Genomic DNA, 26,510 nt, shown 5'->3' on the forward strand with positions numbered 1-26,510 from the left:
CCTTGACCTTTGACCTAGGAAATTGAACATACATTATGACACACCCTCTGGTGTTGGTTAATATACATGTCAAGTATAAACTTTGAAATCATAACGGTTCTCTAGATATAGAGCGGACACGATTTGTTACGGACGGACAGACGAACAGACGGACGGACAGACTGATCACTATAGGGCGGCCGCCGTTCGGCGGGGCCCTAATGAATTGCCTAAATTTTATTTAGAACAAGTCCTAAAAATCATCTTAAACATTCGTTAAACCATGTTAAATGCAGTAAGTATAAACAATTTTGATTTTAGAAAATTAATAAATTTGAGAAACACCTTTTCCATTGAAAAAGGCAGGCATTGTGAAAGTTTGCATTATATTAGAAGATGATATTCATTTATTGTTCATTTGCCAAAAAATACATGTAAAAATTACTTAAATTGATAGAATTATTTAAAAGGTATAACATCATGAACATAAAAACAAACAGTCATGAGAAAATTTTTACAAAAAAAAGTTAGGAAGCTATATGTCCAACTAGATTTATTATTTCATTTTATTTTAGAATTTACTTGACACAGTTATCAAATTTGACAAACACATATATTTTACCTGAGACACTTTACCTGTAAGTTATATAATTTTAACACTTCAATGCAGTCATGATTTCCCGGTGTCTTCAACCTATGCCAACATTTGATAAATATATATTCAACCTATGCCTACAAACAAAATACAATAGGTGTTGTTATAATAGTTACTAATTAATAACAGGTAAAATACAGTCAGTATTTTTAAGCATTAAAATATTACTCTTCGAAAATTAAAAAAAAAACAAGAATAAAATATGTGCAATAGTGTTTTGTTACTATTAAGTAAAAATGATTTAAATAAAAAAAAAGACTAAAATGATAAAAAAGAACACTTGATTCTAGCAAAATTGTGTTGAAGTAAATACTAAATTAATAATAAAAATACACAAAAATTGAACACGTACATGTAGTACTACAGAAAAAGAATGAAATTAAGCTATTTTATTTGAGAATTTTCATGATGAACTTTCCTATACTAAATATGCAACATACAAATAAAAAAGCAACACTATATACAATTATCATACCATAATTATATAAAAACAAAAAGTATTAAATCAAATTAATTTAGCAAAATGAAATTTAAAGCGAGTATCAAATAAAATTTTAAAAATTTCATTTATTAAACATCGGTTTTCCAGTAAAAAAGTGCAGCCTTTATTTACTTAGTTTTACTTTAGAAATACGTGCTTGGTGTCGTTTTGTTTTTTATTTAAAATTATTTGAAAGGCACATACATACAGCTAAACATGCGGGATCCCAAACCTCCCCCTAACCTGGGACAGTGGTGTAACAGTAAAACATAAGAACGAACTATAAAAATCAGCTGAAAAAAGCTTAACTCATCCGATGGATACAAATAGAAATACATCTAACAAAAACACAGAGTGGACTTGGCCGGGTACTTGTATATCCCAACAACAAAAAGACATTAGGTACAGATCTGAGAGTACTCGCAGTTACTGACAGCTAGTTCAAAGCCACTAACAACTAATTAAAAAAACCATGCATCTAAGACCAAATGTTTTAGATATAGATATTCAGTTTGTTACCAATAGACTAGGCAGCAGAATCTAATCCACAGTGGGTACATGTTCAGAGTTAAATCCAGACTATATGATAAAATATACATGATATGCACTACACGTAGTTGTCAAGCAACATTAAAATACTCGCAATAACATACCTACAAAACTACCAAATTGGTACAATCATGACAACCACAAAGTAAAACTACTGAAGAAACAGCAAACAGTTATTAAGGTTACAATACTAGTAATCCAGACTGAGTACTCAGCAGTTATGTATGCAGATGCAGCATCATATCTTCTTCGTTTTAATAAGTGTATGACTTTTGAGATAATCATAGTGAACTTTGTACAATTCTCTGTCTGTGTCAATGTTGTAGGATTCAATAATGAACATTCAAAATAGATATTTTACACGAGTTTGTATTCATGAAAAAAAAGTAGAATATCAAAAATACAGAACTATGTGTTTCAATAGTACCATATATAGTATTAGTCATGATAGTCAGTATTTCTATGTATTTGAATTGGAAGGAATCTATTTGAAATAGAATTAAATATTTTATCAAATATTTTATATAATTCATTAGATTGACACTGGTATATATTTTATATGAATAGATGATCATTTAATAAAATTATAGAAATTAACACTTATTTTCCTTTTTTTTTATATATTATTTTATATCAATTCCTTATGAAATAGAGATCCTCAACAAATACAATTATACCTACATTTTTACTATTACATGTAATAACAAAAATGGTATATAAAGCTAAGTTTAAACTTGTTGTAAATTGATTAGCTCCTGATCAATTTATGTTGTTATAACGTTTAATCCGTTACAAATTATTCAACCTATGCCAACATTTTTTCATACAATTTTATACTTAAATTTCAAAATGTTGGCATAGGTTGAATGAACCTTATAACCGATTTCCCTTTATCTTTGACCAGTTTTTGATTAATACCTTGTGTATTAATTAAGCAACAGGAGGTATAATGATGGACATTTAGGGCCATCATGGTGACCATATTTTTTATGGCCACCATTAATAAGATAATGTCACAGGTAGTACTGTACATCTTACAATCATTCCATACACCAAATATAGTTGACCTATTGCTTAAAGTTTAAGAAAAACATACCAAGGTATAAAAACTTAACATTGAGCAATGAACCATGAAAATAAGGTCAAGGTCAAATAAAACCTGCTAGACTGACATGTACATCGTAAAATATTTCCATAAACCAAATACAGTTGACCTATTACATAACATATTGGAAACACAGACCAAAACAAGAAACTTAACATTGAGCAATAAAACCTGCCAGACTGACATGTCCATGGTAAAATATTTCCATATATAGTTGACCTATTGCATACAGCATGTTCACTGATTCATGAAATGAGGTTGAGGTCAAGTGAAAACTGTCTGACAGGCGGATCTTGCAAGGTACGCATATACCAAATATAGTTATCCTATTACTCATAATAAGAGAGAAATTAACATTACAAAAAATCTTAACTTTTTTTTCAAGTAGTCACTGAACCATGAAAATGAGGTCAAGGACAATGGACATATGTCAGACGGAAACTTCATATCATAAGGCATCTATATACAAAGTATGAAGCATCCAGGTTTTCTACCTTCTGAAATATTATGCTTTTAAGAAGTTAGTTAACGCCGCCGCCGCCGGATCACTATCCCTATGTCGAGATGTCTGCGACAAAAGTCGCAGCTCGACAAAAACTATGTCAATCTGCATAACTCGTGTTTAAAACTCCTATCGTATTGGAAATGACCTGAAGTTGTTTTTCCAAACATTCAGCACTTAGTGTTGTCTGTATCGATAAAATGTGGATGATAAAATTATCACAAATATGATCTTACAAATATATAATAATATGTTAGATTCGACCTTGCTTGAGTCCACAGTTAATATTGTGCACGAATATGAACATTTGAAAAAACAAATTGTTCTACTGTCTCTTGAATATGAAAATTGAATGCCCCGCATTATTCACTACAAGAAGTTCATCATTTTGTTGATCGTAGTCTATACTCATTGGATGGTCAATGCCATCTGAATTTTCTAATATAACCTTTGCAGGTGAATGAAGTGACTGCTTCACAACAATTGTGTCATTGTCATTGCATGCAACAAATAAATTATTGTTCCTGTCTGTAGTCAATCCTGTCAAATCATCTGGACCTTTGATATAGTATGTTGACCGTTTATTGTTAATTAAATTGTGAACATGAATATTTTTAGCTTTCATTTTAGCAGTGTACAGATTTCCTTGATTGTCAAGATGACAGTATAAGTCCCCTTTAATATTATTATTTTGTTTTACTATTTTTCCATAACAATCAATATGCATCAACCCGTCATTTGCGCAGTTAGCTATGAGTTTATTTTCAAAATAAACGAGTCCTTTGCAGTCGTCATGAACATGAATGGTGAAAATAAACTGCCATGAATCTGTATCAATCACACACACTTTTTTCTCATGAACAAGAGTTACGCCTATGCGGTTGCTCTGCATTACAGCAATGCTATCTGGTTCACCACTTAGCTGAACTTGACCCTTTTTCTGACCATCTTTGCTGTACATCATACATTTACGATTAGATTTTTCTGCCATAGCTATGTTGTACTTGTTCGGCATCAATTTTGCATCGGTAATGAAAGCATTTTTATTTCTTTTTTCAATGAAAAATGACTTCTTCAAATGGAATTCGGACGGTGAACCTTCTGCAGATGGTGATGGACAAGAAACATTTGTGGGAAGAGCTGTAGGTAAACAATATGTTATACTGGAATCATGTATTGGTCCTATAGGCGAAACACCACGGCGTTTCGCGGTCAAAGAAGGTGCACTTGTCACAGGAAAAGTTAATGGTGAATCTCGAACTGGTACAGACAATGGCAAATATTTAGCTTCTGAATTAGTTGCTTCTAGTTCAACTATCGAAGAGGAAGATTCTATCTCATCTTTATTTCCTTGAAAGTTTCCCATATCGTTATTTTTCTCCTGCAAAGTCCGATTAATGCATATGGTTATGCTATCACTAGTTTTGTCATAAGACAGCTTGTAATTAGTTATAGCTCGTAAATTACATTTTGAAAGGGTCTCATTACTCTCGTTATAACTACTCTTCAAATGTTCCAGACGCAATATCCTTAAATATTTTTGACCTATAGACATCGTAGATTCCTTTGCAATATCCCGTATCAATTTTTGTTGATCGGTGTAATAATTAAATTTTGCTGAAAGATCTGTTAAATGTTTGTTTATTTCTCCACTGTCTCCTTCAAACCTTTGGTTCATTTTTTGCTCGACGTCATTTTGCAATATATCTAAATGCTCTTCAATGGCAATTCTAGTATTTTTTAAGTCAGCTGTACAAGTATCCTTAATGATTTCTAAATCTCTCAGATTACATCTTTCGTTGTTTGCAACTTTTGTTAAGCGGTTTTTGTGTTCCTCGATCCCTGATAAGAAATCCTCTGTTATACTTGCCAGTTTAGTGTCATCTATAACGTCTTCAACCTTTTCAACTTCACAACAATGTCGATGATATTTTCTTTTACAGAGAATGCAACATGGCTTTTCGTGTTTAATACAAAAATATTCTAAAGATTTGTCGTCGTGTTCTGTACACATAACCCATTCACCATTTTCACCACCTATATCTTCTTTCTGTTTGTCAGAAGAAGATTTCTTTACGGACAGGGACGACAATTTGGATACTTTGTGATTTTTGCTCACCTTGAATGATTTGTGTTGGGATTTACAGGAATCACAAAGCGCTTCTTCACATTCGGTACACCAAAATTCTGCGGATGAATTTCGATCCTGTTCATGACATGGTTGACACTCCATTAGCTGAAATATAATGAAAATTATAATAGATCAACGTACTATTTAGAACTACAATGGAACCCATAAAACCGACCCCTCTGTAAACCGGAATCCCCTAAATACAGGATAATGATTATATTGAATAGTCCGGACTACTTAATATAATTTCCAATGTTAAAATAAACCATAAATACCGTCCCTCTCTATTGCGGACGTTTTCTTTGAAATAAAAGACATGTATTGTATAGCTTTAAAAATCGAAAATGATCAAATTTTCAATCTGATTAAAATTCAGATCTATCATAACGTGCTTGTTCCGTCGAAATCAATATGAACATAACGCAATCAGATATCTTTATTGTAATTAGATAGATCAAACTTTACTCTTATTATCTAAAATATAATGAAAATTAAAATTAAGTAAGTTTAAACGTAGTATTCAGAACTACGTGTATAAAATTAGATGTTTGCCAGTTTAGCTGAATCTTAAATAAACATGATAAACTTTTCTTTAGAAAAATAGTTTCTGTAATGAATGCTATTTTTTATGTTTTGTAGAATAAAAATCATTGGGGAAAGGTTAGTCTCCAAATTGTTCCTCCTGAAAGAGGAAGGACCAAGTTTGTACGAATATATATTTGCTATCTTTCCGAAACTAACTCCTTAAAAAAAACTCAATTCTAATCAGTACCAGTTTACATACAGCTATCATCTTAGACATGACGATCAGAGATTGTTTAGACCGTTTGGCATTGATAGCGATGACTAAAGAGAAAGCGTCCCTTTAAGTTTCTCAAAATCACGTCTGGTAAACACCTCAATCTCAAACAAAATGTTAAGATGCAAAAAAAACTCTAAATATCTTCTTATTGCTGGATGCAGTCTATCTGAGCTCTATAAGTTTAGTATTTGTCAGCAAAAATTTGATTGGTTAAGAAATCGACGTACAACAATGACATTGCTGTTAATCATTTATACATGCATGTCCCAACACAAATTATCACGATAAATGTCGCAACACAGTCAACTCTTTGCGTCTGTGAACATACTCACTCTACACATTAGCCATGTTAGCTAATGTTGTATTTGTTTGATTATTTTGTAATTCTTTGTTAAATTTCGATGTATTTCATGAGGGCCTAAGGGAAGATTAATACACCAGTTTCACATTTAACTGCGCATGTCTAATCTAATTAGCCAAACTATGAAATCACGCGATAATTTCAGAGAGTTCATCAACTGGGGGCTAACGGTTGATAAGCAGTGACCATGCAGACTTGGAAAAAAAATCATCTGATTAAATGTTTGCGTTTACATGTCAAAGCAACATGAGCATCATTTGAATCAAAATATATAAATTATATTGACGAGACAACTTTTTTAACAATGACACATTTAAAGATTTTAAAACGGACTACTGCTGTGTTGTTGGTTGCGGTAATATACGATCTGGTATGCCGCCTGGCTTTAATTGTACCTTTAATTGTCACAAACTCACGCTGAGGTCGTTCACTTAACGGGAAGAATAAATTAGATAAATAAGCGGGGCTCACTTCATCTACATAGTATTCATCTTCGCTAGGTAATGGTTACGATCCACTTCCCTCCTCTCCACCCTTGGCAGATTGAGATAGAATTTTGGAGACACAAGGATAATGATTTTCATTGGTTGCAGTCGAAACTCACTGCATCCAACCAAAAAGCGCCTATAACATGAGCACGTGTAAATGTAGAAAGTGTATGTAAACAATTGCCACGTGCTTATTGTGCAACAAGTCTTTGCATCCCTAAACATACGACTATATTTAGTGCCAAACAATTTGAATGTTTTTAATCAACTAATAGAAGTTCCTGTGTATGTTTTTTGCACAAATGCATGAATGTCAACGTATATTTTCGTTTCCTGTTTTACCAAGTGTGTAGAATCTAGACGCTACCGCGTTTTTACCTCCAAATTGAAGAGTTCAAGTGCTACCATTGGTCAAGAATAATGTATTCGGAATGGGCGTGACTTTAATCTACCGATAGATGGCGCAACATTGTTATCACAAATGTTGGCTTAATCTGCCAAGGGTTGAGAGGAGGGAAGTGGATCGTAACCTTTGGCTAGCGAAGATGCATAGTATTAGGTCATAAATTAAGAAGTCAACTAACACCTTAGCCATGTGGAATCCTCGTTTTACCTTGTACAATCTCACCAGGTGACAATTGATAAAAACGTACCCTTCTCTATACATACAGTTACTGATAAAGGGCGACTATTTGATTGATTTATTCAACTTTTGTACACAATTATTTCCTGCATCCTGCAGATTATTCTTTTCCATCCTGCCTGGTCTTACATATTTATATTTAACTCCTACTAGAATAATAATTTTCTAAACATCCCCCCCTAAAAATCAAATGGTCATCCCCTTATACAGATATTTAAAATGTTAAACCTAGTACCTAATTTATATTTATTTATCATGGCCAGTACGGACCTTGATGCCACTGGGAATATTTTAATAATTTAGGAGGGGGGGGGGGGGGGGCGGGGGGGGGGGTCATTCAGCAATTTGATCTTTTTTTTTTTGGCAAAGCGTGGTAAATATAGGATATTCAATTAATTTTAATGGCATGAAAACTGATAAAGTTGAAAATATGTAGAAAATTACTCTGGTTGCTGGGACTGAATCTCTGCATAGACAGACGAAGTCGATCATGAACATAGCTTAGAAATTAAAATGGTATTGAATGCATTGTATTATAGTCTGATGTTTGAAATTAAAGATAAACCTGTATTTCTGATACGTATTTTAAAACTGATTTTATATCTCTCTTCATTGTCATGGCCGTTTAAAATATCACTGACGCAGAAATATTTGAAACAAATATACATTCAAATATGAGGATGTGGTATGACTGCCAATGAGACAACTCTCAATCCAAGTCACAATGTATAAGAAGTTAACAATTATAGGTCACAGTACGGTCTTCCACACGGAGCCGAGGCCCTGTCTACTACATGTCAATTTTTTCTGTTGGTATTCTGAAGAATTCTATAAGAGCTATATCTTCCCACATTTTATTTTGATATTCTATCATTCATTTTACCTTCAAATATTCATATAACGATACCTTAAAATTTTTCTCTGTATAGGCCATACAAAATGTTTCATATTTTTACAGCCTGTAGCTTAAAAACAAAACTCGGTGACCTATCATTGTGTTTTCCATATTTTTAACATATCACAATATATACTACATCTTTGACAAAGGATATAAGGACAAATTCTATCAATTTTGGTTTTCACTTCCATACTACTATTAGTGGATATTTCGAGTATTTAGTATTGCCGGTAACTTGTCCTTGTACCCATAAAATTTCACGTAAAAGTCACCATAATAGTAACCTGTTTTTTTAAAGAAAATTAAAAGTTTGAGTCTATGATGCTAAACCTATATGTAGGCCGTAACCCCTTTACATGCATGTCACAAGCCGAAGATGCAAAAAAATATTTCAGAAAAACTGCGAATTGATACTGGAACAGAACTGAAATTAAATGTATTTTCTTTTTATCAAATACTTTTCTCTTTTCAAGAAAAATCAAACTGATATACTGCAATGTACATAGCGCAGTAGGCAAAAGAAAGCAATTACAAGATTAATACTTTTTAAAAAACCATTTTACTAATATTAAAACACAACTGTTAGCAACAAGATGACTTATTTTCAGGTTTGAATTGTTTTGTGTCGGGACCTTTTAGAGCTTACTATTCGGTATGGATTTTTTCATTGTCGCGGGCTGTATGGTGATATATAGTTGCTTTCATCTGTCATTTGGGTCTGGTGGATAGTTGTCTCGTTTGCAATTATACCAAATCTTTTTATTTTAAATTTGTAAATCAAATAAACGATTATTAATATCTTAAACTTAAATAATCTCAAGCATACACCATGAGAGAGAGATGTGTATTATTAGTTGATTTATTATTGTGTTGCTAAATATAAGAGTCAATTTGATGTAGCCCCCTGTCACGTATGATATCGTTAATTATTGCGGGATTTAAACTCAAACGCGCATAGGATTTCGAGATCAGCATTGATAAGTCGCTTATGTAAAACTGGTCTATTTTACAGCTTACTGTGTAACACTCTTTAAATAAAGAATTATTATTATAATTATTATTATTGTTATTATTATTATTATTTAAAAAAAAGGAAAATTTAATTTTTCGTCCTTTAAAAACTACACACAATTTGTATTACATATTTACCATGTTTACATTTGTAATTAATTCATATTTACGAGAATATTAAGTGCAATTCTCTGTAAAAGAGGGACGAAAGATAGCAGAAGGACAGTCAAACTCATAGATCGAAAACAAACTGACAACGCCATGGCCAAAAATAAAAAGACAGACAGACAAATAATAGTACAGATGACACAACATAGAAAACTAAAGACTAAGCAACACGAACCCCACCAAAAACTGGGGGTGATCTCAGGTGCTCCGGAAGGGTAAGCTGTAACCATCAACCATTTTATATAGGGGGTCGGCACACATAGTCACCGATTTTCATGAAACTTAGCCAAAACATGTGATGATGTAAAAAAGTAAGAAAAATGCCCACCAAAATATTGCTAGGCCATGGTTGCCATGGCAACCAAGTGAATGAGATTTCCGCAAATTTTGAGGAATTTAGCATCGAAAAAACAACTACTTTGCAGTCATTCGTAATCAAAACCAGGTTTTATTTATTGATATTTGTAAATATTTTTCAGAAACATGAAACTTAACAAACAAAATAGCAATGTCATATATAAAAAATATTTTTGCTGAATATTGTCACAACCGCAGAAGCAAAGGTCATTTTTCATTGTAGTTCAGGTAAAAAATTTCACACATTTTGCATGAACAAAATAGACATTTTTGCATCCACCTCCATTTAAGCTGTGGTTATGAATGAAAAGTATCAATGTTTCTTATCAATAAATTATAACAAAATGTTTGGAATATTGGGTTCTTGAGTGGTTGCTATGGAAACAAAAATGTTTCTTTTTTGCCTTTTTACCTCTAAAATGTGGCCATGTTATTAAAATAATCCACAAAAAGTAATAATTATTGAATAACCATGATGTGCAAACTATTGGCAATTAAATTACCATAAATTTGTCCACAGGTCAAAGGTCATTGATGACCTTGACCTTTGACCTTGTGTATATTAATTGAATTTTGAAAGGAAATGTAATAGAAAGAGGCATACTATACATGGAGAAAATGTTCAGGACCTTTTAAGCCACTATTTTATTAACATATGAAAAATAAAGAGTCAAGGTCATGTCAAAAGTGCTAAGAAACCACCCTTATTTGATAAAAAAAAGTACCTAGCAACCATACATGATTTCATTCAGGACTATATAAACTATTACATAGACCTAACTTAAAAGGTCTTTAGGGGGTGGGGGTGTCAAGTTTTAAACAACAATCTTTCATTTAAAGTGTAAAAATGCCTAGTTACCATTTATTTATATTAGGAAAGTGCCTAGCAACCATGTATTTATATTGAAAAAGTGCATAGCAACCATTTAATTATTTAGAAAAACTGCGCAGTAACAATATATTTTAGGTTTCATTGGGATAAAAATCAGAAAAAAAATAATATGAAACATGCAGTTTTCTCTAAGAACACATGTCTAATCAAGAATAGTAAATTATATAGCAAATTCAATTTCATGAGACTGATTACACATTCAAATACAAAAATTTAAAAGATGTTGTCCGATGAGACAACTCTCCAGAAGACAACCAAATGTTATTTTTAAGATAGGTCCTTTGAATCTACAAGAAGAGAAAAGGAATATAACTGCTAAGAGATCGACGAGTTTATTTCATTGGTTGGGATTGGCCTTTCGAGCGTAGACAAAATATTCATTTACAATAACACATTTTTGTTTCCATAGCAACCATCCTAGAACCCAATATCCCAAATATTTTGTTACAATTTATTAATTAGAAACATTGATACATATATATATATATATATAATACCGTTTTTGTATTTTAAATCGTTTGTGGCTGATGTGCATTTGAATGGACAGAAAATTCCTTTTCAGCATGTTTTGTGCAATATTATTGATTTTCAGATTAAGACACTATCACATTCATTTCATTAAACATCCATTATCCCCATCACAAAATATAAAATGGTCTTTCCTCACTAATTTAACTACCCTGCATCCGCTCATTGCTATGTTTGTATTTCAACAGTGGAAGATTAAAAAAAAAATTATTAAAAAAATACGATGTGTGTTTAGCAAAAGTTATTTTTTTAATAGAGCCACAGAGCCAATTGAGATTTACTCATAACATTGGGCTAGTTGTTGTTAACTTTAAAAAAAAATTCTCCTCTGAAATTAATAATCAGTCGAACAGACTAGGCCAATCAGGATCCCTTTTTGGCCCCAAAATATAGAATTATTACAAATTTGCTAAAAATGTAAACTCTAACGCTATTTATAAGAAAGTGGAATGCGTTTGTTAGATAAATATGAGTAGTCTTTGACAACACAATGGACACGCGTCAGGTACATGAATCATTATGTTATTCAAAAATACTGAAATTTTAGCATTTGTGCTAATTGTCAGACGGTTTTTGTCTTAAATGGGAGTGGTGGCACATGTGTTCAGTCTTAATGTTAGAATAACAACATTGTATGTAATGAAAATTACATATATAAATGTTGAGACTGAACATGAATTCGGCAACTTCCATTTTAGACAAAAAAACATCCTAAAATGAAATTTGAAGTTGAACTTGAATTTTAGCATTTGTAATGACTAAATCAGTTCAAATCTTTAACACAAACTGATTGATTCAAGTGAAGTACACACTTAAGTGTCTAAAATGTAACATTTTTGGCAAAATCATCTTTTACTGGACTTCTCCTTAAACCAGATTTGGACACAATCATCATTAGAGTATGTACTTTAAAAATGTATCCCATGATGGTTTACATGGCTAAAATAGAATATAGGAGTAAAATGCAAGTTTAAGTTGTCTATCATCATGAAAATTGTTATAAATAGAACAAGAGTGCACACGCTGAAATGTCTCGCCTTCTTTACTAACCATTGATTTTATGTTGATAGTCCTATATACAAAGCTTTACTACAAGTAACACATAAACTTAACACGATCCAAGAAAATGAGGTCAAGGTCAGATAAACCAAACGAGAAATACATGTACACCTTACAATCATTCAATAAACCAAGCATAGTTGACCTATTGCTTATTGTTTCTAAGAAACAGTCTTAAACAAGAAAACTTAACATTGACCAATGAACCATGAAAATGAGGTCAAGGTCAGGTGATACCTGCTAGACAGACATATACACCTTACAATCCTTCCATACATCAAATATAGTTGATTTATTGCTTATAGTTGAAGAAAAACAGACCAAAACACAAAAACTTAACACTGATAAATGAACCGTGAAAATGAGGTCAAGGTCAAATAAAACCTGTGAGACTGGCATGTACATCATAAAATATTTCCATACACCATTTATAGTTGACCTATTGCATATAGTATTAGAAAAAAAAACCATGAAAATGAGGTCAAGGTCAGATGACACCTACCAGTTGGACATGTACACCTTAAAATCATTCCATATATCAAATATAGTAGACCTACTGCTTATAGTATCTGATATATGGACTTGACCACGAAAACTTAACCTTGTTCACTGATCCATGAAATGAGGTCGAGGTCAAATGAAAATTGTCTGACGGGCATGAGGACCTTGCAAGGTACGCACATACCAAATATAGTTATCCTATTACTCATAATAAGAAAGAAATTAACATTACAAAAAATGTTGACTTTTTTTTTCAAGTAGTCACGTCACTGAACCATGAAAATGAGGTCAAGGACAATGGACATATGACAGACGAAAACTTCGTAAGATAAGGCATCTATATACAAAGTATGAAGCATCCAGGTCTTCTAGCTTCTAAAATATAAAGCTTCTAAGACGTTAGCTAACGCCGCCGCCGCCGCCGGATCACTATCCCTATGTCGAGCTTTCTGCGACAAAAGTCGCAGGCTCGACAAAAAACTGACAGGATCTTTAATATTCTGAGTGAAGGTATATATATTTACAGGGGAGATTCTGGCCTGAAATGATGAATTTTAACCTTTTTTATGCCCCGCTGAAGCAGACGCGGCATTAAGTTTTACCCTTGTCCATCTGTATGTACGTCCGTACGTCCCAAAGTTGGTTTCCGTTCTCTAACATTAGTTTGCCTCAACCAAATGTTATAAAACTTTACACAATGCTTATTACCACAAAACACAGATCAAGTTCGAAATTTGGTGGCATCACTTTTACTGTTTAGGAGTTATACCCCTTTATAAACATAAAAATTGCTGAATTTTTCGTTTCCGTCCTCTCATTTTAGTTTGCCTCAACCAAATGATATGAAACTCATATACAATGCTTATTGCCACATAATACAGATCAATTTCAAAATTAGGTGGCGTCACTTTTACCGTTTTGGAGTAAATTAATGTTCCTTTGTAAACATAATAATTGCTGAATTTTTCGTTTCCGTTCTCTAATTTAGTTGGCCTTCACCAAATGATATGAAACTTATACACAATGCTTATTACCTCAAAACACAGATCAAGTTCGAAATTGGGTGAGGTCAATTTTACAGTTTTGGAGTTATGTCCCTTTATAAACTTAAACATTGCTGAATTTTTCATTATCGTTCTATTATTTTAGTTTGCCTCAGCAAAATGTTGTTAAACTTGTAAACAATGCTTATGCCACATAATACAGACCAATTTCGAAATTGGGTGGCGTCACTTTTACCGTTTTGGAGTTATATGTCTTTTTAACATAATAATTGCTGAATTTTTCGTTTCCGTTCTCTCACTTTAGTTTGCCTCAACCAAATGTTATGAAACTAATACACAATGCTTATTACCACATACCGGTAATACAGATCATGTTTGAAATTCACTGGCTTCTCTTTTACCATTCTTGAGTTATGTCCCTTTATAAACATAAAAATTGCTAATTTTTTCGTTTCATTCTCTTACTTTAGTTTGCTTCAACCAAATGTTATCAAACTTGTACACAATGCTTATAATATTACCACAAAATACAAATCAAGTTTGAAATTTGGGGGTGTCACTTTTACAGTTCTAGAGTTATTTTTGTTTACAAATGGAAAAATTGCTGAATTTTTCGTTTCTGTTCTCTAACTTTAGTTAGCCTCAACCAAATGTTATGAGACTTATACACAATGTCTTTTACCACAAAACTTAGATCAAGTACAAATTTGGCTAGCGTCACTTTTACAATTCTTTAGTTATGTCCCTTTATAACTAGGATGAAATTTGAAATAAATAGGCAGGACAGGAGTTTTGAGTAAAAATAAAAGGCAGGATGAGACACTTGCAAAAAAAAAAGTCAGAATGACAATTTAGGTAAAAAAAGTCAGGATAAACTTCAAAAAAAAATGCAGGACCGAATAGAGTGAAAACTAAAAAGGCAGGACAGAGATTACAACTAAAAAAAATGCAGGACAAAATTTTTCATCCTAGCCCCCCCTATAAAAATCAAATGGTAGCTCTCTTAACATAAATATATCAATATACAATACGCTATGTATAGCTACAAGAGTAAATAAACACGAGTACATAATTGGGATAAGGAAACAAGAAAAAATGTCGTTATTTAAATTTGTCTCCCTTAGTATTTATTTAAGGGCAAAACGCCTATATGGAGTAATTTTTGCTATTAAATTGTTCATTTATCCATATAAGTTTCAATAAAAATAATGATTTGTTATATTACTTTCTATCCATGTATTGAAGTTTCAAGATTAAGAACATAAAAGTAAAACAGGAGACCCCTGGGAAATGATATTATGAATCAACTGGTATTTTTTTCTGAAACTGATAAAATACTTTGGAAAAAACAGCATTTGTAATTCAAGTAACAACAGGAGACCAAGTAGCTGGCAATTAACTGAAATGTAGATTATTTAAGAAACACAATTACTGTTCTTTAAAGAAATTTGAGAGTCTAATTGGAAGAATGAATTGCAACTTTAGTTTTAAAATTTCAGAATTTTTACCTAAAGCACCAATGCAAGGATGGTTGCTATGCATTTTCTAATTATATGAGAATGGCTGGTAAAGTTTATGTTGACAATATTGACCCCTTAACTTTTAATTAGGATCTATATCATAGTTCGTATTAATCTTAACCCAACTATATATGGTTGCTAGGTACTTTTATATCAAGTAAGGATTGTTGCTAAGAACTTAAAACATGACCTTGACCTCTGGCATTTTGCTTTCTTACCAAATAAAAGCAAAGTTTGGTCTAAACTCTTTTTCTAAATACTTTTTGGGTTTATTTGTTACAATTTCCTAACAAAATTAAATAAAAAAAGACTGAAGGTCAAAGTCAAGGTCATCAATAAGCTTTGACCTTTAGGTCAACTTTCAGGTCATTGAATGCACAACATCTTCCAAGTGATTTTTATTTTGTATCTGTCACTGTTTTAAAGCTATTTTGCTAACAATGTCAAAATTCTTTTTCAAAATACCAAAAAATGACACTTTTATGTTCCCATAGCAACCACCCTAGCAACTAATTTCCAAAACCTTTATTGATAAATTATTCCTAGGCAACAGTGATAGTTTACATTTATTATCTTAGTATAATTGGTTATGGATGCAAAAGTGTAAAATTATGTCATGCAAAATGCCTATAATTTGCCTTATTGGATACATTGAAAACTCCACTATTTAAATCAGTGCTGCCCCCTTCTCCCCTTTTGTCAGAAATAATTTTTTTCTTTCATCTTACTCATAAGTGTTATATTTTAATGAACAAAAGTCAAAATATTCATAAAACTTGAAATGTGTGCATGATTACTGCTTAAAATTGGTCATTTTTGTTCGTCAGAATATGCATTTTTGAGGCAAAATCCAAGGGGACCCGTTACCATGGCAACAGGGACATAAACAAATTTATTGTCAACATATTTCTTGTTTAATCGATAGCTACCAACAAACCAAATTTCAAGAAAATCTGAGACTATGAGTGCCGCAACTTGGTTGGTGGTTACAGAGAATTGCTATTAATATGTGTTGTGTATTTACTATTAATTCATTCATGCAGCAATTACCACCTATTATCAAGAAAAGAAAACAACTAACACACTTATAATTGAAGTGACAAATTTATTTTCTAAGTGGTGTGGCTGAAAAGCTGATTTTAAATCCATCATCATTTTGATGTGATTTCTTAGGGACAACTGCAGGAATGTATTAATGGGGAATGAGATTTTGGAAATTGTTTTTTTCATTTTCTTTTGTAAATTCTTTGAAAAACTTCGTGATAGGTTTGTTTGTTGTTCTGTATAGATTACTTTTCAGAATGCTTTACATATATATATATATTGTTTTTTGATGAAGCGAAGCCCTTTAAAAACTTAGCTCATATTGTCCATTGATAAATAGATTAATTAAATTCTTGGTGTACTTGGATATGCAGCATTATGCTGAATCTGTCCAAATCGGTGTCCAAAAATTAAATATGTGGATTTTTTTATGCTGAATCTAAGCTTGTATTCAGATTTTGGATTTTCAGGGCCCTGTTATCAAATTGGTCTACATTGAGGTCCAAAGGGTCCAAAATTAAAGTTTTTTTTATTTCATTTGGGGTTCTATGATATGCTGAAACTAATCGTGTATTTAGAATGTTTAGATTTTGGATATTGGACCATAAAAGGTAAAAGTCCAATTTCAAATTTTTCAGTTCTTTGGCCACATTTATTCTGTGTATGAAACCTATGATGTTTTAAATATTTAATCACAATCCAAATTTAGAGCTGTAACAAGCTTGAATGTTGTGTCCATACTTGCCCCAACTGTTCAGGGATCGACATCTGTGGTCGTATCAAGCTGCACTGTGCGGAGCATTTGATCTCATATGTAGAAACAGAGTCAGCTTAATAGTTATAGCATGAAGCATAATTAATGTTTTAATATCTACAGGCTTTATTCATTATAAACAATCGGATAGTCTCTTCGCACATACATTTTTTTTTTCGATTTGGCATCCCAAATGTTCTTTTTGAGCATATGTAGGGAATTTTAAATACATCACAAACTTTCCTGTATTCATTTTAATATTCAATTTCCATGATTATAGTTATAAAAATGTTAAAATAAACAAAATTTCATTTAACTTCTTTGTTCCTGTCCTGGAGTTGTACATTTGTAATATCAGAAACTGGATATTATCATCTCTCCATCTTAACAGACTAAGTTTTTTGATTTAAACATCTGTTTGTTTAGTAATATTATCTGTCCCTTTATCAGCATGAGATGACAGATTTACAGCTCTTCTTAACAATTTTATAATCTAATAATGAACAGTAAATTTCAAACTATATTTCTTCTCTTAAAAATTAGATTAATCATATGATGCGATATCTATTTTTAACTATATGACTCTACTAATAATTTCTATTTATTGTGCAATACTGCTCTGATAAAATATTTTATATAGCATAGTTTCTGACACGGAATGAATGTGGTCTAAGTATTTAAATGATTTTAAATTGGGAATTAACCAATTATGGTCCAATATCCAAAATCTAAATACATGGTTGGAATCAGCATATCAAAGAACCCCAATAATTAAATTTTTGATGAAATCAAACAATGTTTAATTTTGGACCCTTTGGACCAATTTGAAAATGGGACCACAATCTAAAATCTAACTACACGCTTAGATTCAGCATCTCAAAGAACCTCATTTTTTCAATTTTTGTTGAACACAAACAAAGTTTAATTTTGGACCCTGATTTGGAACAACTTGAAAAATGGGCCCAAAATCAAAAATCTAAATACACTAATAGGTTGGGCATCTCAAAGAACATCAATAATCAAATTTTTAATGAAATCAAACAAAGTTTAATTTTGGACCCAGATTTGGATCAACTTGAATACTGTGCCCAAATTAAAAAAAAATTAATTCACGCTTAGATTTAGCATATCAAAGAATCCCAAGAATTCATTTTTTTTAAATCAAACAAAGTTTAATTTTTGACCCTTTGGACCTTAATGTGGACAAATTTGAAGACAGGCCCCAAAATTAATAAAATGCTTCGCTGAGTGCAGCCTGATACAACCGCAGAGGTCGAACCCTGAACAGCTGGGGCAAGTTTGGACACGATATTCAAGCTTGATACTGTCTGAATTTGGATTGTGGTCAAATTTTTGACATAATATAGGTTTCTGACACAAAATAAATGTGGTCAAAGATCTTAAAAATTTGAAATGGGACATTTAATTTACCTAGAATGGTCTGATATCGAAAATCTTACAACATGGTTCGATTCAGCATATAAAAATCAAAAATTTAATTTAAGTTGATATCAAACAGAGTTTAATTTTGGACCCTTCAAACCTTAATATGGACTTATTTGAAAACAGGGCCCAAAATAAAAAAAAGAAATGCACAATAAGATTCAGCATACCATACACATGATACAGCCGCAATAATTCAGTTTTTAATGAAATCAAACAAAGTTTAATTTTGGACCCTTTTGACCTCAATATAGGCCAATTTAAAAATGGGGCCCAATATCCAAAAAAGTAATTAATACAAGGTTAGAACCCCCAAAAATTAAAGACTTTAAATTCAATTGAAGATTTCTTGCTATTGTGCAATACTGTGCAATTGAAAATTTCTTGCTATTGCGCAATACTGTGCTATTGCACAATACTCTGCTATTGTGCAATACTGTGTTGTTGCTACAATAGAAGATTTCTTGTTATTGCACAATACTGTGCTATTGCGCAATACTGTGCAATTGAAAATGTCTTGCTATTGTGCAATATTGTGCTATTGCGCAATACTGTGCAATTGAAGATTTCTTGCTATTGCCCAATACTGTGCTATTGTGCAATACTGTGCTGTGGCGCAATACTATGCTATTGCGTAATACTGTGCAATTGAAGATTTCTTGCTATTGTACAATACTGTCATTGGTCCTGACTGTGCTATTGCGCAATACTGTGCAATTGAAGATTTCAAAAATTTTGAAGAAAAAAAATCCCCCCCGAACTTTTTGAATCCCCAACCTTGGAGTAATTACCCCCAAACTCAATCCCAGCCTTCCCTTTGTGGTATGAAACCTTGTAGTACAATTTTAGAGAGATCCATACACTTAATCACAAGTTACATGTATTGTCTGGAAACTAGAAAAATGCTTGTTTTTGGCCACTTTTTTGCCCCTCATCCCTGAACATTTGGGTCAATTACCCCCAAACTCAATCCCAGCCTTCCCTTTGTGATATGTTACCTTGTGGTACAATTTCATAGAGATCCTTACACTTACACACAAGTTATTGTCCGGAAACTACAAAAATGCTTGTTTTTGGTCCCTTTTTGGCCCCTAATTCCTGAACTGTTGGTACCATAACCCTTAAAATCAATCCCAACCTTCCTTTTGTGGTATTGCACCTTCTGGTAAAATTTCATAGAGATCCATTCACTAAAACTAAAGTTATTGTCCAGAAACTAAAAATGTCTTCATACAACGACGACACCGCTGCCGACAACATCATAGCATTATACGACGCAAAAGTTTTTTTGCGGTCGTATAAAAATATAAATAAACAGTTAGATTCAGCATATTAAAGAACACCAATAATTCAATTCTTTATGAAATCAAACAAAGTTTAATTCTGGACCCTTTAGACCAATTCAAAAACGGGGCCCAAAATCCAAATTCTAAATGACTGGTTCGATTCAGCATATTAAAGAACCCCAAAAATTCAAGACTTTGAATTAAACCCCATTAAAATTGGTCAAGAAATAAGCAATTTATACAAAGTATTACAAAAGTACTGTTTTTGGCCCCTTTTTCCTGAACCATTAGGTTATAACCCCCTAAATCAATCCTAACCTTCCTTTTATGGTATAAAACCTTTATTAAATAGCAATCCATAGACTTATACTGAAGTTATTGTCCAGAAACCAGAAAATCCTAGTTGTTTGGCCCCTGTTCGGCCCTTAATTCATAAACCATTTAGGCCATGACCCCCAAAATCAACCCCAACCTTCCTTTTGAGGTATGGAATCTTGTGGTAATTTCATAGAGATCCATACACTTATACACAAGTTACTGTCCTGAAACAAGAAAAATGCTTCTTTTTGGCTCCTTTTTGGTCCCTAATTACTAAACAGCTACAAAAACCATGTTGACAATAATCCCCAAAATCAATCCCAACCTTCCTACTGTAGTATTGAACCTTGTGCTAAAATTTCATAGAGATCCATACACTTATACTCAATTTATTGTCTGCGAACCAGTAAAATGCTTCTTTAAAGCCCTTAATTACTAAACAGCTATGACAATAACCCCCAAAAAACAATCCCAACCTTCCTATTGTGGTATGGAAACTGTTGTGCTAAAATTTAATAGAGATCCATACACTTATACTCAAGTTATTGTCTGTGAATCAAAATGTTTTTGGACGACAAGAAAAATTTGTCCATTTATAAAGGGGCATAACTGGAGAAAGGTGATAGTGACACCACCCAAATTCGAACTTGATCAGTATTTGGTGGCCATGGTATTAAGCATTGTGTATAAGTTTCATAACATTTGGTTGAAGCAAACTAAAGTTAGAGTGCAGAAACGGCACATTTAACAATTTTTCCATTTATAAAGGGACATAATTGGAGAACGGTGAAAATGACCCTACCCAAATTCAAACTTGATCTTTTTTTGGTGGTAATAAGCATTGTGTATAAGTTTCATAACATTTGGCATGTTTGGTTAGAGAACGGAAACTAATTTTGGGACATAAGGGAAGGACGTATGTACAGAAGGACAAGGGTAAAACTTAATACCACCTCCGCTACTACGGGGGCATAAAATGAAATGATAGAGTGTATATTTGTTTTATTGTTATATTTTTCATGCATTCCCATTTGTTAAAGAGGCAGTATCTACGGTTTCCACAAAAAAGTTGCTTGACAATTTTTTTTCAAGAATATAGTAAGTTTTATATATAAAATACGAATGAAAGCCATGTTGCTGCAAATCTTAACGTTCTTATCACGATAATTTACTTTTTATCAAAAAGTTGAATATTTATCGGTCCGACAAAAACTCATTTCAAAACCTACCACATATTCATATAACCCTGGTTTAAGTCAGTTGTGTTGTATGTCTGTGATGTATGTTTAAACAGTTTTGGTTGCTGGATCCCAATTATTGTCACATAAACCTATTATGTCTGTCTGGGTTGCTCACCTAATTTTGTCAATAAACATGATATAATGGAACTATAAACAACTGTAATACAAGTGGGAGATTTAGCTATCTATAAAACCAGGTTTAACCCACAAGGTATTGCTTGTGACATGAGTATACATTCTTGCATAATGAATGTGCTCTGGTTTAACAGATGACAAACAATTAGGGTTTTATTTCTTCACTACATATACATGTACATTCATTAGAGTCCTGATAATTACATGGAACATATTTTTCCATTCATATCTATAAATTATCACATTTTCACAGCTTTTCAGTTTCATGACTTTCGTAGATACTGTCTCATTAATGAAACTTAGTCATAACCGTTGTAAAATGAGTTGGTGTAACCGGTATTAATAATTTTCTTTTAGAATGGATTAAAACTATCTTTCTTCCACGTTCCTTAACCTTTTTTTCGTCACAGATTTTCCCTCTCACTTGCGCAATTGATGATCGAATTTATAACAAAAGACATCATAGTCAAGGTAAGGTCGTCGCATACAGGAAAGTTGGGGAGGAGGGTGTTACAGTTTGAGATGACAACAATTCAGTAGCAGTATTTCTGAAAATTTTGATAAAAGAAAGGACATTCTTTTAAAAGAAAGTCTACGTACACATGTTTTATAGTAAAACTTTGCTATAATATCAAACGTTTTTCTTTAATGATCTTTAATTTGAAGTATATATCATATATTATAATATATAGGATTTTAAATATCGAATTTGAAAATATAATATATTCTCTAATTAACATACATGTACATGAATCTGAACTTAATATCTTTTTCAAGAAATTAAATGATTTTAAAAATAAAAGCACACTATGAACAATAATTATAGTAGGATTGATTAATGATTCCCTACGAAATGTAGATAGAAAAAATTCTAATATACTCATAAGTAAAATCTGAAAAATTTGATAAAATCAAACACTTAACATGCTTAATAGATATATGGATACACTTAAACCTCCAAAGGATACAAAAAAATCCAGTCCAGTCTAGCATTGTCTAGTCGAACTGGCATGTTCTTTATTAAAAAAGTTTTGTTTTAAAAGTAAAGTTGTGTGACATTAGACATATTCTTATTAAATGCACTGACCATTAACATGATTAAGCAGTTTCCATACAATTACAATATGTCTCAACTGATATTAGTATTCTTGATGTGCAAGACTATGAGTACAATATAAGCTAAATTGTACAAAAATATAGTAAAAAGATCTAAAAAAATGACTCAAGTCTCTGTGAGGGACTCCCTCAAATCAGAAATAAAGAAGTGTAGCATTAAGTGTGTAAAATTTAAGCAAAAAACAGAAAAATGCCAAACGTGATTTAGAATCAAAATTAAAATCAATATTGGAAAAATAAAACAATGAGGAAAATGATTTAATAAAAGAAAAAATATCCATAATAGAAACATATACATTTGTAAGTTTGTGACAAAGTACAAAACAAATGGATGAATAAAGTTTGTTTAATGAATGAATTAAGATTTTATTTAAAACATAGAATCACCAAATTCGATTTTACATCATGTACATTAAACCAATTATTTTGGGTATGGCACTTCATTTGCAAATGTAGCAATTTAAAATTGTACATAGTACATGTAGTTTAAAGGATACTTTTAACTCATTCGCCCCCAAGAGATTTCTGGAAAATCAGGCATTTTCGAAAATTTGCAATCACATGCAAATTATATGCAAATTAGCAGACTCTTGATGCTGTAACTGATGCTCATCTATTAAACTATGTATTGAGATTTGCGGGCGGATGGCATGGGTGGGGGGTGGGGTGTGAGGTGGAATATTTTCTCGTGGGTTTGAACCCACCCCCACTGAAAAATGTTAATTTTCCGTCTATTTTCCGATTTTAAAACGACCTTGAGAGGTAAACATTGACCAGACTGTTTTTCTTTGTCATTCAAGTATTACCCTATAGTTACAGCAGTCCATTCATGCTAACTGGGAGTATATTGGACTTAAGTGTCTTGCTGGGGAATTATTATTGTCAAGTCAGGTCTGCCTAAATGTCCGTTTTTACGGATTTTTGACAAAACGGTGACCTAGATTTTACGGACTAGATTCCTATTGGCCATATTATACCTCGTTGTGTTCCTGTACCACCTATGCATGCATTTATGATAATAGTTTATACCTACAGTCACTACCAGTTACGTAGTGGCTATCAAAAGATGCCCACCCCCACCTGATTTTGGCTACTTTTCACGTTTTTCCGATTTTGAACTCTTAAACGGCTTTCAAAGTGCCATATTTTCATGAACAGACATCTGAGAAGAGTTTATGGACCATGAACTGCTTGGTTGAAGTCCCTGCTATCATGACAGTTCAGCTGGGGCAGTTCAAAAAAGGTATGGAGGGTCATACGGGCCATCAAAGAATGGTTGTCGCCATCACGCCTACAGGCTATTAATTTAACAGATTTACTTATATAAGTATATTATTATTTACTTCTTCAAAGTAAATAAAAATAACTTGTACAAGTAGTACCCCTGACTGCCTTAAGAAATCAATGGTCGTGTATCAAGCATTAGTGTAAAGAATGGCACATGTGGCATGAATGGTAGGTCCTTGACTTTTGTAATTTAAAAATAAAAAGTCCTCTCCTAGAAAAGACAGGTCTTGGACCTCGGACCCACACTAATTTGAACCCCTGTAATCTATTGAGATGTCAAAATTTTCGGGAAACTTTTTGATGTCCAGTAATGGCGGACAATAGTGATAAGGTGTAATTTCTGAATGAGTTACACCGGTTACACAGAGGTCAATCATTGTAAATTACGTCATTGAACTAATATGGACTCTCACTGTGACCTAGTCCGAGATTACTCTGATGTCCAACGGCTGTTTTGCCAGACAAGCTGGTCCCACGGCCCCAGCTTGTCTGGCAAAACAGCCGTTGGACGTCAGAAAATCTCGGACTAACTGTGACCTAATAGCATTAGCATTTTGACACAGGAAATGTATGGGGAAATGCACCAATACAGTAAAGAGCTTACCATAGCAACTATGGGTGTCAAGTCATAAAAAAATTAATGTAAACAATAATATCTCATCCCTATCAAAGATAAACAATGGTATCTAAAGACCATTAAATGAAGATATCTATAATACAAAAATCACCTAACTATTATCAAATGTCGTACTTTCTTCATTGCAAGTTCACTCCAATGAAAGTTTATAATAGACATATTTACACTTGTATGCAAATTTGTCCACCATTACTTAAAATCACACAAGTTCCCGTTAAATTTGACGTCATAATTAAAAAATGATTGTTGCTTGACGTCAGGAGGTATTCGGAGACAGCTCTATCTAAGGTCATTCGGAGACAAAATTCAGCTTAATACCAAAAGTGTAAATACGTTTATACACATGTAATTATCAGGTTGGGAACAACCCCGGAATGAGGTATATCCCTTAAATGAGGGACTGTCCCTAAGACAAGGGGTTATTTTGCCTTTGTAGAAAAGAATAAAGAAAAATTTAGCCTTTTTAACTGAAAAGTGGGAAAATTTATTATATTTGGAACAACTTTTCTAAACGCTTTTCAAAAATAAAGAAGATTGAAGTCCATGAATATTCCAAAATTCATGGACATGTGTTATCAATATAATACAAGATAGATGTATTGTTCTTTGGGCAAAGTTTCTGCAAATGATATAACCATGTGCCCTTTTCCACAAGTTCAGAAGTGGTTTAAACAAACAAATTAGTACTTGAATTCTACCCCTCATAAAAGGGATAGTCATTACATACTATATTAGGTCCCAAGCAGCGAGTACAAATAAATTTTATATTTTCCGACAATGTACATATATTGTTTTTATCCTGAAATTTACACCCAACACTTGAAACTTTAGTTGTTAAAATCTAAATCATTGTCTCTAATTTTTCAAAGAAATCGACATAGTTTAAACGCGGACCGCGAAGAGGACCCCAAAATGAACTGGTACGCAAAAAAAAATATCCACATTACCGCTTGCTCAACATGGAAGAGGGGTAACAGGAGACTTTTATTTGTACAAGTACAAGTACAAATAAAGCAAAAAAATATTTGTGTACCTGTTATTTGTACAATAGTTGGCTGATTGCAGGATAAAATACTGTTTAAATCAATAGCCTTAATAATGCTTATGATCGATTGATTAACGTTGCAGCTCCTATAATGAAATGTATCTTATCAATATTACCATATGTTATAGCTGAGTAGTACACTTTTAAAAATACACAGCTGATACAACGTTGGAGAGTTATGATATATCCAATGTTGATATGTTAAATGTATTTCCGGTTATTAAAGGGGCGAATAACACGGGGGACTGAAACGACTGACTTTATTCTTTCTAATGTCTGTTCGTCACATACAATTTCGTCCCATATTTATGTTCATGGTCTTCGAATGTCATCCCGATTGTTAAGTGGATGCCTTCTAATCTAAAATGCGGACCAAATGCTGATATATAACAAGTCAATGCATTCTTTTGAACGTTTTGTGATTTGGTTAATATACGTTTTAGTATGTGATCAATAAAATATGAAAACTTTTAAAGTCAAATCGGTGATCATGATTTTGACAGCTTTAGAAAGCAAAGTATAAATAGACTATTATACAATAACAGAGGGTCTGGATGATTTTTACAGAAC

At 32.4% G+C, this 26,510-nt stretch overlaps 1 protein-coding gene across 1 annotated transcript; it reads right to left on the reverse strand.

Moving 5' to 3' along the window:
• Positions 1-514: 514 nt before the first annotated feature.
• LOC127714745 (tripartite motif-containing protein 55-like) lies at positions 515-26,154 on the reverse strand. The gene is made up of 2 exons (XM_052220795.1): positions 26,057-26,154; positions 515-5,507 (listed from the first exon to the last, which is right to left on the reverse strand). The coding sequence occupies exons 1-2, from the start codon at positions 26,057-26,059 to the stop codon at positions 3,597-3,599; spliced, it is 1,914 nt and encodes a 637-aa protein (XP_052076755.1). The 5' UTR covers positions 26,060-26,154; the 3' UTR covers positions 515-3,596.
• Between the last annotated feature and the right edge of the window lie 356 nt (positions 26,155-26,510).

The sequence above is a fragment of the Mytilus californianus genome, unplaced genomic scaffold (genome assembly GCF_021869535.1).
Source record: "Mytilus californianus isolate M0D057914Y unplaced genomic scaffold, xbMytCali1.0.p SCAF_9, whole genome shotgun sequence".
NCBI classification, from domain to species: Eukaryota; Metazoa; Mollusca; class Bivalvia; order Mytilida; family Mytilidae; genus Mytilus; species Mytilus californianus.